We start from the raw sequence: 16,392 nt of genomic DNA, 5'->3' as shown, positions 1-16,392 counted from the left end.
AGTCTATACCTGGGCTCCGGGCAGGTTTTGATGTGGTTCGGGGTTGATAGGACTGCCGGGACAGGGATGGGCAAGTGACACAGTTTCTTGTGTTTATGGGCACACATTTTGTATTTGCAATGTGCGTATACCATATTTGTATATTGGAGTATAGAGTTACAGGCCTGTAAGGGTGATGAGAATAGAATCAGGGATATAAAGGGTGTAAAATTATCGGCAGAGGAACTCAGCAAAAGAGCGGGCATAATATATTTGGCATAGATTACTGACTCCTGTGGGGATAATGGGGTGATGGCGTGAGAGCTTGTGTTTACCTGAGGAAGAAGCCTCAGGTTAAAACTAAAAACATACATGCAACCTCTCACTCTCAGTACCTCTTTGTCTTAACTCTCTCTTTTTCTCTCATGCAAGATGATAAAATACCTAATCCAGAGCCTTTGTTAATTAGCAGGATGCAGCATCCCATTCCTAAAAGCCTCCGTACCTCCTCTTTGTTTAAGTGCGCAAACTATGTTTACCGAGTAAGACACACAGACATGACATTATATCCTGTATAATGTCATTAAAATGTACGTTATACAGGATAACAAACAAACTGTAAGCCAAGAGAAAACAAATTAAGATCATTTATCATCTGCAAAATTGATGTTGACAGCATGTTTCATCTTACATTAATAGAAATATGGTTTGCATGCAACATCACTAAACACTGATATCACATAAAAGTGTTTTATTACAGCTTGGATCCCTTTATTACAGCCTGCTGCAGCTCTTTAAAAGACACTGTTTTTGTGTGTCTGCAGGGCATCGTCAAAAGCTTGAGGACCCTCCCAAGACCGGCCTCTTCTCAGACCGCCTCAGTGAGCTGGAGAGGATGAGGGTGAGGGTGGCCGTTCCCACTCAAGCCCCACGGCCCGCTCTCAACACACCGGCCAATTCCTTCAATCCGCAGGGACAGACGCAGATAACAGGTGAGCTCCCTGACCTCAGCTGTTATCCATGGTGGTGATGGTGCAGGGTTCAAACACCATAACAACAAGCATCCGACCTCCTGAAGTGTCACTGAAACTCTATTAGCTTACTGCTCTTAGATTAATTACATGGTTAGGGGTCGGTAATGCATAAGGTGTTGAGTTTGTTGAAATACATTCACGACACAAAATGCTTTTACTGTACAACCTTTGCAGCAGATGTATATTTCAAAATGTATTTCATCCTTCAGAGGTGTCATACTATAAATTGAATCATGATGATATGAAGAAATTTCAAGAAAAATTGTATTCAAAAATAACAAGAATTAAAACATTTATTTACATGTGTAAAGAGTTTTGTGTGACGTAATACACAACTTAATTGCTTTGAACATCAGTTTGATTATTTTACATGTAATTAAAAAAATATGCATTTGAATTTATATCAATATCAGTGAAAAACTATAAGATAATAATTAATATCATGACATTGATTTCAGCCCTACATGTAATGTTTGTCAAATGCCTTGTTGTTACATGTTTTAACATTGTATTATATGCACAAAATGGAGAAAAGAAAATCCACGTCAGTCACTAATTAAAACATTTAAGTCGGAGGAACATCTGCAATACACACAACTACTATCTCTGAACTAAAGGGTATCAGTGATCAGGCCGAGTCATAAACTGAGCAACATTTATCTAAGCTGAAATATCAAACCCTCACTGGAGCCATAAGCACATCCTGATGGGAACAGCGGTTATGCCGCAGAACGTCCATTGCAATATGTTACGTTGCCTCTGAGATCGTCTGTCTTTCTCTACTCTGTCTCTCTCTCACAATATACATCCTATAAGGTAACACCATCTCTCACGGTTGGGGATGGCTGCTACCTGATCACCCGTACCTCTGCAGACTCGTCACAGCTTGTCATTTAGCTCTTAGTTACTCTCTGGCATGGCTTTGTAGTGTTACTTAGAGGATCATTTGAGGGATTGGTTAAACAGTGTGGCAGTGCAGCATTGAGTGGAGATTATTATTCACTGGATAGCAAACTGCTGCTCAAGTGCAAATAGTTTGAGGTTAAGCTTTATATCCAAGTGCAGCTTTATTAATAAGAGAGATTCCCAACGTTTTTGTCAGACGAATACTGGGTATTATTTAACGCCAGTAATTATGTAAAAATAGATATTGTTACAGTAATGTTTTAATACAACTGAACTGTCAGTAATGCTACCACCGGTTTCAGAAGTTGGAAGTTCAACCATAGTCAATTACTTTTAGCTGTTTTAACCATTTATCTATTACTTTTAGCTAAATAGCTAATTGTAATGAATAAATGGTGTAAATTTTGGGCCATTATCCGATAGTTTAATTAATTCTGCTATTCATTCATTATGTTTAGCTAACCTTTTCAACTGTTAATCCATTACATTTAGGAATCTAATTCAACCATTTATCTGTTAGCCAACTATTTTCATTTATCCATTACTTAAGCAAACCATTTTAACTGTTTATTCATAACTTTTAGCTCTCTACTTCAACCATTTGCCTGTTACTTTTAGCTGACTGTTTAGGCTGCTACTTTTCATACATTCAATCACAACTCGAGGTGTTCAAGTGTTACAACTAACCCAATATTTGGATTTTTGAATTGTAGTTTATATTTTTTTCAAATTTGTTGCAATACTCCACATATTTCCACATATCCCCTGGCAACTGCAGAAACACATCCTGGGCTCCAAGCACCCCCCGGTTGGGAATCATTGAACATTTGATCATAAATTTTATCATAACCCATAAAAATAGTTTGCACACAATGCAATCTCGATCAGCTTTCATGCTCTACACTTGTGCTGCAGCACACAGACAATGATAAAGTGTGCACGGCAGTTATTTTCATGGTTGTCTGCTGGTCTGTTTACACCCTGGGTGTGTGCCAGCAAGGCTCTCTGTGCCTCAGCTGCAAGCACAATGTTTTATAAGGCAAACAGGAAGATCTTCTCTTCGAAGGTAAACATTAGATGTGTCATTATGGAGGATGTTGCATAACGTGCCCAATTGATACTTACATCTAAACACAAGCACAGAGAAACAGACACTAATAATGTCTGCACTTGTTTTGAATGTTATTGTCGATTTGGTAGTATTTTAGAGAAAATTAGAACCACAGTAACATTGTTCAGCTGATGGGCCACTGGTAATTATTCTTTTCTCTTTTCCTGTCTGTTTTTTCTCTTTCTGGGTTCTTTCTCTGCTTCCTCCCTTCCCCTTGCTTCATTTCTACCCATCAGACCCACGTCAGTCCCAGTCCTCTCCTCCCTGGTCATATGAACAGACGTACCCGTCCTACCTGAGTCCCATGGCATCCCCCTCAGTCCACTCCACCACCCCCCTCTCCTCCAGCCGAGGCACGGGCCTGCCTGCCATCAGTGACGTGCCTAGACGCTTGCCAGGTAGAACCACTACTCTGCCACTTTTCCGAGCCACAGTTGACTCGCCTGACCGACTGTATGAAACCACCCAGTCTCTTTCTCCCATCGCAACATCCTAGTGTGCTATAAATAATCCAGATAATACATTTTCTTTTGCGAGAGTGGGAGGGAGTGGGAGAGAGAAAGACAGACATGCACACATGTGATTTCACACAGAGACAAAAGCAAAAACATAAACAAAGACTTGTTCATCTATGTGCTACTATTTACCAGAGACTAATACAGCACAGCGAGCTGCTATTAGCTCATTCTCAAATGAACGTGAGGAATGAGGCATGTTGTCAGAGTCTGACTGCCTCTCCAGAGAGCGGTTTGGATGGCGTTTTTTAAATAGTGGAGGAAAAAACGATTGTTTCCTTTTTTCCTCGCTCCAAGCCTTTGATCCCAGAGGAGTATGGGTAATAACAGGCCCAGGGATAATAACAAGCTCGTGACTGACAAATAAAGTGTCTTTATAGCGATACGCCACTCTCACAAGGCATTCTGGGTAATTGCATTAGCCAGTCTGTTTGCCGTAACAGCAGCATCTGTGTTCCAATTTGTCTCTGCTTTTCCCCCAAAGTGAAAGCTCCTTTAAAATCCCTACATGCCGCCAGACTAGTTTTCTCCCCCGTACACCTGTTTGACTCACTGCCATGTGAGTTTTTTTTCTACCCTACATTTTTTTCCTTCTGTTTCCTTGTGCTAACGTACTGCACCCTCGTCTGTATGTGTGCCCCAAGCGAGGGTGAGTGATTAAGCGACGCGGCCGTGTGACTCTGCATTAGAAGGGGTTTAAAATCCAGCCAGCTGCCTTGTCAACTTTGATTAGTTTGGTCTTTCCCTTCAGCTTTCATCTCGCGAGCGTCAGGCTTTGTTCTCAAAGTGACACAAGCATGTGCACACGCATAAACACAGGTCCCAACCCCCCGCCTCCCCTCCCTCTACCCACTTGCACACCTCGAGCGCTTAATGCCTCCTAAGTGATGTGACTAAGGCTCTCAGATCTCTGGAGATCATGTTGACACCTTGCCAGGCTACACTGAAATAGTATCCAGCCACAGAACATACCGACAAGTACAAGCAGAAGCTGATATGGACGCTCCAGTGCAAACTCTGCACCATCCCACCCCTCCACACACACACACACACACACCTTTACACAATCCAGCTCATGTGTTGAAATGTTACAGTTGCTCAGTGTCATGTGAGTTGACTGTCCAGGGACTATTTATGTGTATGTGCAGTGATTAGGCTATCATAGAGGGTATTATATAGTGTCAAACAGGATATGGTCCGTTGAGTTCCGGTCCGTCAAGCTGTTTAGTTGGTTCATCAGTTGTCCTAATAAAAACGTCTCAAGTAAGGAATAACGTTGTCCGTGTTGATTCATCAGGCAGTAACCTGAACATGGTGTCAGATGTAACGCCACTTGGAGATGGATCAAGGCAAAGTTTAACCCTCCTGAAAAACTTGGAATTTACTCGGACCAGTTGCCAGAGTGGTGGCAATGGTTTCAGAGGTACCATATGGAGACAGGGGATGTACAGGTTAGCATGCTGCTGTGTACGCTAGGCAAGGAAGCCAAACAAATTTTCAACACTTTTATGTCGTTAGCTGATGATGGCTATCACACAGTGTTGGGAAAGTTGAATAACTACCGAAAGTTAAGGTTATTCACAAAAGGGCTTGTTTTTACCTCAGAGCACAAAAGCAAAGAGAATCAGCTGAGGAATATATTCGCACACTCTACGAGTTAGCTGAGACCTGCCAGTTCAGTTTGGCAAAAATAAAGAATATTCGGGATAAACTAGTCATTGGGATTCTAGACAAGAAATTGTCAGAAAAGCTACAGTTGACAGCAGACCTAACATTGGAAAGAGCAGTGGAGATAATGAGCAGGGTATAATGTAGCCAACAGGCTAGCGCTAACATGGCTAATGCTAGTTATCTCAGCAAAGTGGTTCAAAGACATGCACATGCAGTACTTCCTCAGCAGCACAGAGGAAGGGGAAAGAAGCGGGGCACTGTGATAAAGGTGGAAGATAAACAAAGTGCTTTAGGTGTGGTAAGGATCACCCCAAGCATACACACTGGGCACTTCGTCATCGTGTGCCGTTCTGCAAGAATGAATGAGATAACCAGATTGGAGCAGGAGGCCAGTCACGGTGGCGGACATTTTCTAGGTGAAATCAAAACAATCCACATCTACATTGCAGATTCCAATACGCCAATGACTATAAAACTAAATATCAGCGACACTCCTGTCACCTTCAAGATTGACATAGGTGCAGAAAACAGCATGATATTGGATGAAACTACCACAAGCTCAGACGCCAGTCTCATTTAGCCAGTGATGACACAGCTAAGCTCAACTGTTTTGGACTATTCACTACTTCAACAAAGTACAGAGGCCAGCAATACAAGTTTGCCATCCATGTGATCAAATCAGCTAACGGCAGCAACCTGTTAGGTTGCAATGTTGCAGTGGCAGTGGGGCTGGTGAAATGGGTGGACTAAATTCAACGCACATTCGGTACAGATCTGGGGCTCTTAAAGATAAAGCCTGTAAAAATATGCCTGTGAGACAATTCTGTACCGTACAGTGTTAACACTGCGAGGAGAGTGTCTGCCCCCCTGCTCCCAAGGTCAAAGCAGAGCTGGAAAGGATGGTCAAGCGCGGCATCATCGAGGAGGTCAAGGAGCCAATGGAGTGGCGCACCCTCATGGTCTCAGTCCCTAAGAAAACAGCTGAGGTGAGGATCTGTATTGACTTAAAATGACTGAATATGGCTGTGAAGAGGGAGAAGTTCGTTCTAGCTACCGCAGATGACATACTGTTGGAGCTGGCAGAATCCCTGCTCGACATGGCAAGTGGCTTTTGGCAAATTCCGCTAGAGAGTGAAACAGCCAAATTGACCACACTCATCACACCCACGGGGAGATATTTTTTCAAGGGGCTCCCATTTGGAATCTCCGATGCACCAGAGATTTTTCAGAGGGAAATGTTAGTGTTGTTCCGAGGCCAGGAAGGAGTTGAGGTCTACATGGATGATATCCTCATCCACAGCAGGGATGAGAAGGAGTACGAGGAGAGACTCCAAAGCGTCCCGCGGATCCTGGAGAATACATTGAAGCTCGATGACATAAAGTGCTGCCTGCGCCAAAAACAGCTGATCTACCTGGAGCACCGCATCAACGAAGACAGCATCAGGCCTGACCCCTCAAACATAAGCACCATTATAGAGCTACAGCCACCATGCGATGTGCCAGGCCTGTGGAGGTTCCTGGGTATGGTCCAATACCTGGAGAGATACCTGCCCAACCTGTCAAAAGTGGTAGGACCCCCCAACAACCTGCTGAAATGTGACGCTGCATGGACCTTGGACGCAGCACAAGCCAGTGCATTCAACGAGGTAAAGCAACTCATCACCACCAAACGGCCTGTCAACCTCAAAGGGACATGCGTTGTATGGGGATGGCATCGTCATCCTGCACAGGATGAGAGGTGACATACTCCACCGTTTGCATGACGGCCACCAGGGCATCACCAAGTGTCACACGCAAAGGGTACGCATGAGTGTGTGGTGGCGGCCCCTGCTGGAGAACGAGATCCAAGAGCTGGTGACAACGTGCCCTGAATGCATGCAGATAGAGAGGAAGGAGCCTCTAATGACAACACCACTACTGCCAAGGCCCTGGCAAAAGATCGGGGCAGACATCTGTGAATATGCAAAGCAGAACTACTTGATTGTCATTGACTATTTTTGTCACTATCTGGAAATAGCTACAGAGAGCCCACAAATGAGCAAACAACCATCACCACCCCAGCCCCTCCTGTCAGAGAGACTGTTCCATCTGGAGCCTGTAGGACATCTCCCTGATCAAGCTCAGGTGACTTCCAGGGGAAGAGTCATCCATCCGCCTGAAAGATTTAAAGACTTTGTATTTACTTGATGCATAGCTCACTAAAATGGAGCAGTATAAACTCCAGCAGCTATGGAGGTGACTGAGCAGTCTACCCCATAACCTCAGGTTAAATGTTGATGTACATTGTTTACGGTACTTAACTACATTGTTTACATGAGGCCTGCATATGCAACATCACTAAATGTGTGATATAAGTTGCTGAATGTTCTTCTAACCTACACTGTGAGGACTTTGGACTCTCAAGGGTCAATTGCTATTTGTTCTGATTATTACCTGTCCATGTTGTTTAGGAAGGAACACTGCAAGAGATTTGTAATTACCTGCATACATCTATGTCTATGACTCAAAGGAGGGGGGGGATGTCACGTGAGTGGGCTGTCCAGGGACTATTTATGTGTATGTTTACATGCACAGTGATAAGGCTGTTATAAAGGGTATCATATATTGTCACGCAGGATAAGGTCAGTTGAGTTCCTGTCTGTCAAGCTGTCTAGCTGGTTCATCAGTTGTCTGAAGTATGGAATAACATCATCCGTGTTAATTCACCAGGCAGTAACCTGAACACTAAGAAGCGGTTGCAGAAGTTCATCAGTCAAGTCAAACACTTATTTCGGAAGTGATGCTCTAGAGTTTGTAAAATGCTTCCAAATATTTAGACAATGTTCCACTCTGGTTTCATTTAAACTAATAAATTCGATCTGGCTCATCATCACAGGGCCCCTTTGAGAACTAAAATAGGTCCAAATGTTAAAAGCAGGAGTCAGGAGTTTATTGAACAGTGCCGTTCATGTCTGAGATCACACTGCTTCTCTACAGCCGAGACAATCACCTACTATTTCTATTAGAATCAAACAGATCTTGTGGAAAGAGGAAGTTTAAAGGCCTTAATTGGCAGCATATGCTATCTGACGCTAGCGACAAACCCGGCTTCGCAATTCCTCCCTGCACATAAACACTGCGTCCCCCCCTCCTCTTCCCCGCCACCCCCTGTCCTCTAGCAGCAGACATGGTGACACGGAAGACGCCTAGTGATTTATGATAAGAGCGCCATGGCTGGACTAAACCACTGAGAGGAGACAAGGGGGGAGGGAGTGTGAGAGGGGGAGGACCTACTATTCTCCTTAAACTCTGCGCCCAGCGCGAAGCTCGCCGCAGCCAGTTAGTGGTTTTTGGGTATTTTTTAAGGGATGAAGCGAAGAGAGGAATGAAGGGTGAGATGGAGCAGCTCCTTCTCCTTCTCAGCTCTCTCTCTCTCTCTCTCTCTCTCTCTCTCTCTCTCTCTCTCTCTCTCTCCCTCTCCCTCTCTCCCTCTCTCTCTCCCCTCTTCTCTCTCTCTCTCACTCGCGCGCATGCACACGGACACACACGTACACACACACGCTGGAGCCGATGGGAGGCGAGGAGAGGAGCCACATCAGAGCTCAGCCCTGCCTCATTATGGATCTCATGGAAACTGTTTCTGCTCAAAGTGTTTCCACATGTGCAGCTCCTGATTCATCCCAACTGCTTTTTTATGTGCATACAGTATTCACACACATACACCCCCCCACCCCCCACCCCCCAGACACACACACACACACACACACACACACACAGTGCCATTTGCACACACACATTTGCATGCATAAACAGTTATACAGATACACATAAACATGCGCCAACACACACACAGAAACATAAATATGCAGAGGCGTAAACATATTAAGGCATATGTATGCGTGGGACTGCACTGATGTGTTTGTCAACTTTATCAAGACTCAGATGTTGAAGTGAAAAACACCAGTGGAGACGATGAATAAAACAATATTTGTAGATAAATGCTATTCCATATCTGTGCCCACAAAATCCATCAGCCAAAGTCTTTTCCAAATTGGTTAACACACATATCTGGCTCAAAATATCTGATTACATACAATTCAGTTTACTACCGTTTCATTTCTCAAGGGACTTATTCGTTAAACTCAATTACTCTACAAGACAAAGTGCTAAATCGCATAAGAGTCCAAAGCCACAATTCACATAATCAAAACTGACAAACTGGTAAGAAGAAATGTAATTATTTAGGCTTGTGTGATTGTATCTGCTGTACTGTTGATGCCAGAGAATCCTAAAAGAATTCATGTGTTTGTGTGTGTGTGTGTGTGTGTGTGTGTGTGTGTGTGTGTGTGTGTGTGTCTTTAGGTTCCTCTGACCTGAGCCCGTTCCCCGGTCAGTTCGAGCGTCAGTTCCCAGGCCTCTCCTCCCTCACAGAGAGTCGTTTCTCCAGCCCTCGGATGCACTACCCGGCCACCTTCACCTACACCCCGCCCGTCACCTCTGCCATGTCGCTGGGCAGCGCCCACTACCACACCTACCTTCCCCCGCCTTACCCGGGCTCCACCCAAAGCCAGAGCGGTCCCTTCCAGACCAGCAGCACACCCTATCTCTACTACGGCGCTTCGTCCGGCTCGTACCAGTTCTCCATGGTTCCCGGCGGGGATCGCTCGCCTTCCCGGATGATCCCACCTTGCACTAGCGCCTCCACGGGCACTTCCCTGGTGAACCCCAACCTGCCAAGCCAGACGGAGGGAGGGGTGGATGGCGACGGGAGCCACAGTAACTCCCCGACTGTTCTCAACCCCGGAGGCCGCATGGATGAGGCTGTCTGGAGGCCATATTGAAGAAAACAAGGAGGAAGAAAACAAGAAGTCAACTGATGTCATGGTTTGGAAGCACAAAGCCTTTTTTTATTGAAAAGGGGATTTTTGAGCTCTCATCAGCTAAGAACTATCTCTACCTTTTGCTTGGAAATTAAGGTTGAGGTTAAAAAAAAAAAAAAATACTTGTACGGACTTGTCTTCCTGGAATGTGTTTTGACCAAGGCACTACAAAGGGAGTCATTCTCACAGCAATAATGAGAAAGACACTAGACAATTTTGGTTTACTAGGCGCAAGTGGATGAGACATTATTCCAGTTTTATTATAATCCACAAGCTAAGGGATGCTTCAACAATATTTGTAAAAGACTGCCTCTTTTGTATAGTGTTTGTATTTCAATAAGGCTTTTTGCAGAGCATGTTTTTGTACTACGACAATATCAAGATGCAAGTTAAGCACTGAGTAGCAAGTGATGAGAGTAACACATATGTTACCTTAAGTGGTATGGACAGTAAATTTGCTTTAAACCAATTAATTTAACTTGTATATTGTGGGTGAAACGTTGATGTAGATTGAGGCGTTTTCTTAGTTTTAACTTATAAAGCCATAAATTATGTATTGTATTTGAAAACTTGAGTCAAAGAAGTGTAATCTGAATATTTTTGATGCATCTATATGACTAAGTTAAAATGATTTTTTTTTTTTTTTTTTGATAGGTAATTTAAAGAGTGAGAGGTTTAATTTTTTTAGTACCCAAAGATTTAAATCGTTTCGAATATGAAATGTAATTTCCAAAGAGTATTGCAACATGTTTCTTCTGGTGTAACTTTCAGTTTAACTGCTCCACACGTTAGGAGCCCAACATCCTTGCTAGGCGTTGACATACATTTGGCTCAGAATTAAACCTTTGGTATTTATTGAGCAATAACTCGTATTGTGCCTCTTGGCAACATACCATGAAAGAGAGCTTCAATGGGGGAAAATAATTATCCGTTGGGGAAATTCAGCTTGATTTCTCGAGTTTGTCTGGTTTGACATGCACACAGATACATGCGTATTTTCCCGTCCAAATAAGAAATGGTACATTCATACACGAATTGACATGTAGCCCAAAGATGATTATGCTGGTGCCACGCCTAATGGTACTTTGAGTGCACTCAAAAGTAGCAGGTCAGACTTTTAGGGTTCAGTTATTTTGTGATAAAGATAAAGAACTCCTCAGGACTGGAATGATCCTCGGATGATCGCACAGACTTGCTATATCTGCACGTCCTCTTCACAACCAGTCCGGCTGAATGCTCTTGTCAAGATTATAGGGAAAACATGCCAAGGCTGTTATAGCTTTCATATCATGTGGAAAAGATAGCTTTGAAAAAGTTTGTCTTAGTGTGTGACACACACGGGTACTTTTTTTTTTTGTTTTTTGGTTTGTTTTGTTTTTTTTTTGCATTTTCTCTTTCAGTCTTTGAGATTGAAAATGAAATATCACAGTTGAAACAGAAGAGACTGTGACATTCCTTCAGACGTATTTATTTTCCCTTCTTTTTTTTTTTGCTTCTGTTGACATGGTTTACCAAATAGATCTGTACTGTCCCTCACTAGTGTCATAACCTAAAATCATTCTGTGGCACCAGGATGAGGGAACGTCTGATATTCCAAATTTAAAATTGCTATGTGAGATTTTTAAAGTGTTGGAGTAAAAGGAAAAAGTGCAAAAAAAGCCGAGGTGATTGGATGCAGCTGCTGGCAGCAAACTGGTAACCAAAAAATATGGGAGACTTGTGTATGTTTGTTTCATAAAGCACTTATTTCTTGTTTTATTTCTAGCAGCACTTGCGGCTGGCTGCCAGCAGGGCTCGTGGTTTTGGTCCTCAGTGCAGATATAACGCCACTGGAGTCATATGAACACACACACACACACACACACACACACACACACACACACACACACACACAGACACACACATATACACACGCAGAATGGATAACACTTGGCTAAACAAGCCATTTTCATTGGAGTTGGTAGGCAGTTGGTATTTGTTTGAAAAAAGCATTTTTTTTTTGCTTTCATACAATATGATATTCAGTGCATGTAGGTAATATAATAACCCAATTTTAAAAAGCTGAGAAAAACATGGCCCTGTCCAAGGATCAGACTTCAAGCTTTTCATTGAAGGTTTGCACGCAGTGCCTCTTTTCCCGTCTCTGCAGAGGATGTTCGGAACTCAGTTAATGGAATTGAACATGTCACACTACATTTCCCCAACTGCTTCAGCCCAAACGAAAAGTATTTTTGCTGTTACAGTGTAACATAAGAAAGCAAATAAAAACCTTTTAGATTGTTGTGATTTTATAGCTTTTTTCCAATTACAAATTGATTCAGTGTCTCCACGGTAACTATGCACATCTGTAGGAATTTATTTAAACTCCTTTCTCTCTTTCCAACTTTGAACAGGAAATGGTCTTTTAAAAACTGTTTACACATCATCGCAGCACTGACATCCCATTCTGTCCTCATCTGCTTTTGTTTGTGTTGTGTTTATTGTTTGGGTTTTTTTTTTTTTCCAGAAAACAAGAGGTCCATCCTTTCTTTTTTTCCCTCTTGGTTAAATGTTGCATACAAACTGTCATCAAAGATGCTGACCTTGTATTATTTAATGATCAACATGTATGATATCCAGGAACCGTACTTTTACCCTGCTCTTATATAAAGTTGACTTGTTATGTCTATTGTTATGCTTCTTCTCTCATGAACACTTGTCAGGAAATTTAAACTGGTACGTTTCATAAAGGTGTTCCATAAGGTGAGTGTTTTGTTTTGTTTTTTTTTTCTTTAAAGGGACAAACAGACCTGACAACAGTGAGTGAAATTGGCATTGTGATTGTACATTTTGTTTATTTTAAGAATAAAATAGGAATTTTGTAACTTAAATTCTCCTGTTAATCTCCTCTTTCCACTGAAATCACACTTTTAATTCAATTTTAATATAAAAGGACATCCCCTGACCACACTCTTAATTCTGCAAGAACGTACACAAGTGTCATCATGCGTTTAATCTTCTCTGAAACAGCTAACAAGCAGATCTCAGAGAGTGTTGCGCGTAGGAAGCACTTTTAGCGGTGTCATCTCTGGTCTGCCGCTCCGTCTGCACCAACATTGTCTTTGGACGGGGAGTAAGGCAGGCTGGGGCCCCGGCACACTCAGCCAGACTACTACTGCCACTGCCACTGCCATGGCTTCATTTCAAAGGTACACTGGGAAACCAGAGAGATGGAGACAGGATCGGAGACAGGGAGAACCAGGGAAGCTGTTTTACATTATTCCAAGACATAATAGAACCAATCTAAGTGTGCGCACACACACGTACACACGCTGAACGAGAGAGAAGGGAGGGCTCCGCCATCCCCATGTGTTTTTTTAAGGTTTCAAATTGGGAACATTCTCGGGATTTCCCTGAATATAGATTGCGTGGAAAAAGCTCCCGCTGGTTTCAGGTTCACATTCTCAGCGTTCTCAGCCATGTCTAGCAATTATAATAATGAACTCCGGAGGAGCAACGGGACCCAGACACCCAGAGAAATTAGCATAATGTCCTGCATGCACGGGAGACACAGCAGCACCGAGGCAGACTCACTTAACAGAGTTGGTATAGAGTTCTCATCCCTGTTAAATTTGGTGGTTGAACATGATGCCAGCGATGATGTGCTCTTGATTTTTATACCAGGTTGTGAGTAGTCTGCAGCAGCAGCACAAAGCACACCGCACTCCCTCCCTTATAATATTATGCAATTGTGCAATCAGCAGAGAGGAATACAAACAGGAGTTTATGAGGAGACAAAACCACTCCATTCAGCTGACTGTGCAAACACACACACACATACACACACACACACACACACACACACACACACACAGCTGACAGCCCAATACAAACTGTTTACTTGACCTCTACAAACGTTTCAGAGGAGCAGCTCAGGCGGGAAGTGATCCTCTGGGGTCTCATACCACTCACAGAGCTGTATATCTCTTCCTATGTTTTTGTCTCCACTAGCAGGGCTATGTGTGTGTGTCTGTGTGTGTGTGTGTGTGTGTGTGTGTGTTTCCACTGTTCTTTTCTGCCCTTACACAGGAATGCATCTTGATTTCTCATTTGGGCCTGAGATAAACTCAGGGCAGGGGGCTCTCCAGTGTAGGCCCTGACTGTTGAATGAGCATGACTGACCTCAGTGAACCTCTCTAATCTGATGTCATCTGAGTTTAACTAATGGCGACGGGCCACTTTAATGTCTCAGAGGTAGACCATCTTTCAGATCAGGCCATGCCCACCATAAAATACACAAAATTGATCTTAATTTGATCTGATTGTAATTGAGCAACCCTTGTCCTAGTCCAGAAGAATTTCAAACTGAGTCAACAATAACTGTGTACTTTGGCGCACTCTAGTGGCTTTTTTATTTAACCTTAGGGACCAGGGTGAGGGGCCCACCCATACGGTCCTCTCTATAGCCAAAGGCAGTCTGGATGTGGCCAAATAGCGCTTATTATGTTAGCGGTACTCAGAGACCAACAAAAGTTCCAACACCCTGCATTTTGTCTCTGCAAACTTCAGCCTGTACAAGAGTTTTTTGCTCTTGCGTAAACGAATGCCAGATATGAAAAGTTCTTCACCCTTACAGAGAGGGGTTGTAAACAGCGACTTGTCTTTTGACCTGTAATAAAAGAAACGATCAATTGGCAGGCAAGCTGCATCCAGGCAGCAGCCCAGAACCTCACAGACATGGTAGGTCAGCGCTGTAAGGCAGCCTGACATCCTGCACCAGAATCCATTCATCACTAGATTAAAGCATGCCTGTGTCTTTAGCCTGCTTTGGAAATATTCGATTCCATGAACCCATTTGCTGCTAAGTGAAACACAGCTAAGAGAAAAGTGCACTTATGAAACGTAAAATGCCTACATTTAATGAGTTCTGCCAGTTCAGATTATGCAATCTGATACTGGCCACACCGCCTGAAAAAAGGGAATTACTGTGAAAATGCAAGTGTCAGGACCATGGACAGCGACCAAACACACAAACAAAAGGCCTCTTTGTCCAAGGCCTCCGCTTCATGTCAGTGTTTCAAATTATACACCATCTCAACTGTCAAAAAATGGCAAACTGTTGCGGCACAAGCGAGTGTACAGAACATAAGACAGGATAAACCTCAGCTCGTTGCCAAATATTCATGCAAAACAGGCCTTTTCCATAGGTTTCAGCCAGGCAATAAAATTTCAAAAATTTGGGCAGGGGCCCCATCTTCGCATGAAACCAAGCATGAAGGAGCTCTATGTGTTCTTCCTGTCAGATGAAGGGCTGTTAAAACTTTATCAGGCGAGTGTTAATTGAGGACTAATGGACTGGTAATTCCGAGCAGTTACAGAGATCCAGTTCAATGCTGAATGACATACAACCCTGGTGACATTTAGATCATGTTGGGCTTTTTGGAAAATCCACCACACGACCATAGCCATCTGGGGATGCCAGGCGAACGTGGGATGAAGGATGCCCGCCATCGTGTCTGGTTCTGCTTTAGACATTCATCCTCTCTGTCTCCAAGGATCATAACTCGTGTTAGAGGCAGGTTTTATGGTTTATGACTGGAAAATAAAATGCTGCGTGTTTCCTGCAGGCAAAGCGATGATTTACAACTCTGAATGATAAAGTGTTCGCTCGCCTGACAGTGCGGATGTGTGAGGGCTGCTGAGGATCCAGACATGTCCGACATGTGGATGTGAGTGTGGTCGTATAGCGAGTGTGGCCACCACAGTGCGGTTATATACATTGGAACACAGCATAGAGGGGAAAAGTTCTGGCTCACTAGCAGGTATCAATACCTGACATCATCATCTCGCATAATTAGCACAGTGTCCACATCCTTCTTCAGTGACCATGGATTATTTCATGTGGTTCAGAACTGGAACTGAAACCCTAACCAGTAAATTTAACCAAGAGCATAAATACCCCTGGGCTCTGCTTTCTGCAGACATGGTTACTCATTTCAACTACATGGTCTCCTCTCCAAAAAGCCAATCAGATATGTTTATTGTTATCTTCTGCCTAAATTTAGGCCTGATTATTTAAATACACAGAAAAATGTCTTGATCACCTGGCTCCAAGCTCAAACAGTCCACACTTCAGGCCACGACAGGCCTGTCCCAGCCCCACAGCTCTTCCAGTGATCTAACACAGGGGCCTGAGTGTGCCAAGAACTCTCTCTGGTGAGGTCGTCAGTCTTACGCCGAAACCGCAGGCGCGCGCCAGGCAGATCAATAATCCCCATCAAGCTTCACCACAAGTCACTCAAACCTCCAAGGGCAGGCGAGCGGAGGAGGGTTGGGGG

General features: G+C 43.5%; 1 protein-coding gene across 9 annotated transcripts in view; it reads left to right on the top strand.

The window, feature by feature from the left end:
- runx2b (RUNX family transcription factor 2b) overlaps positions 1–12,945 on the top strand; it is a 119,931-nt gene extending 106,986 nt beyond the window's left edge. For all 9 annotated transcript variants that reach the window (XM_042390968.1, XM_042390974.1, XM_042390967.1 and 6 more), the window contains 3 exons: positions 804–971; positions 3,267–3,428; positions 9,558–12,945. In XM_042390968.1, the coding sequence (XP_042246902.1) occupies positions 804–971; positions 3,267–3,428; positions 9,558–10,036 (809 nt within the window). In that variant the 3' untranslated portion in view covers positions 10,037–12,945. The remainder of the gene's footprint in view (positions 1–803; positions 972–3,266; positions 3,429–9,557) is intronic.
- The last annotated feature ends 3,447 nt before the right edge of the window (positions 12,946–16,392 follow it).

This window comes from Thunnus maccoyii, chromosome 17, assembly GCF_910596095.1.
Source record: "Thunnus maccoyii chromosome 17, fThuMac1.1, whole genome shotgun sequence".
In the NCBI taxonomy this organism is placed as follows: domain Eukaryota; kingdom Metazoa; phylum Chordata; class Actinopteri; order Scombriformes; family Scombridae; genus Thunnus; species Thunnus maccoyii.
The sequence above is the reverse complement of the archived record's forward strand: the minus strand, read 5'-3'. Positions and strand labels throughout refer to the sequence as shown.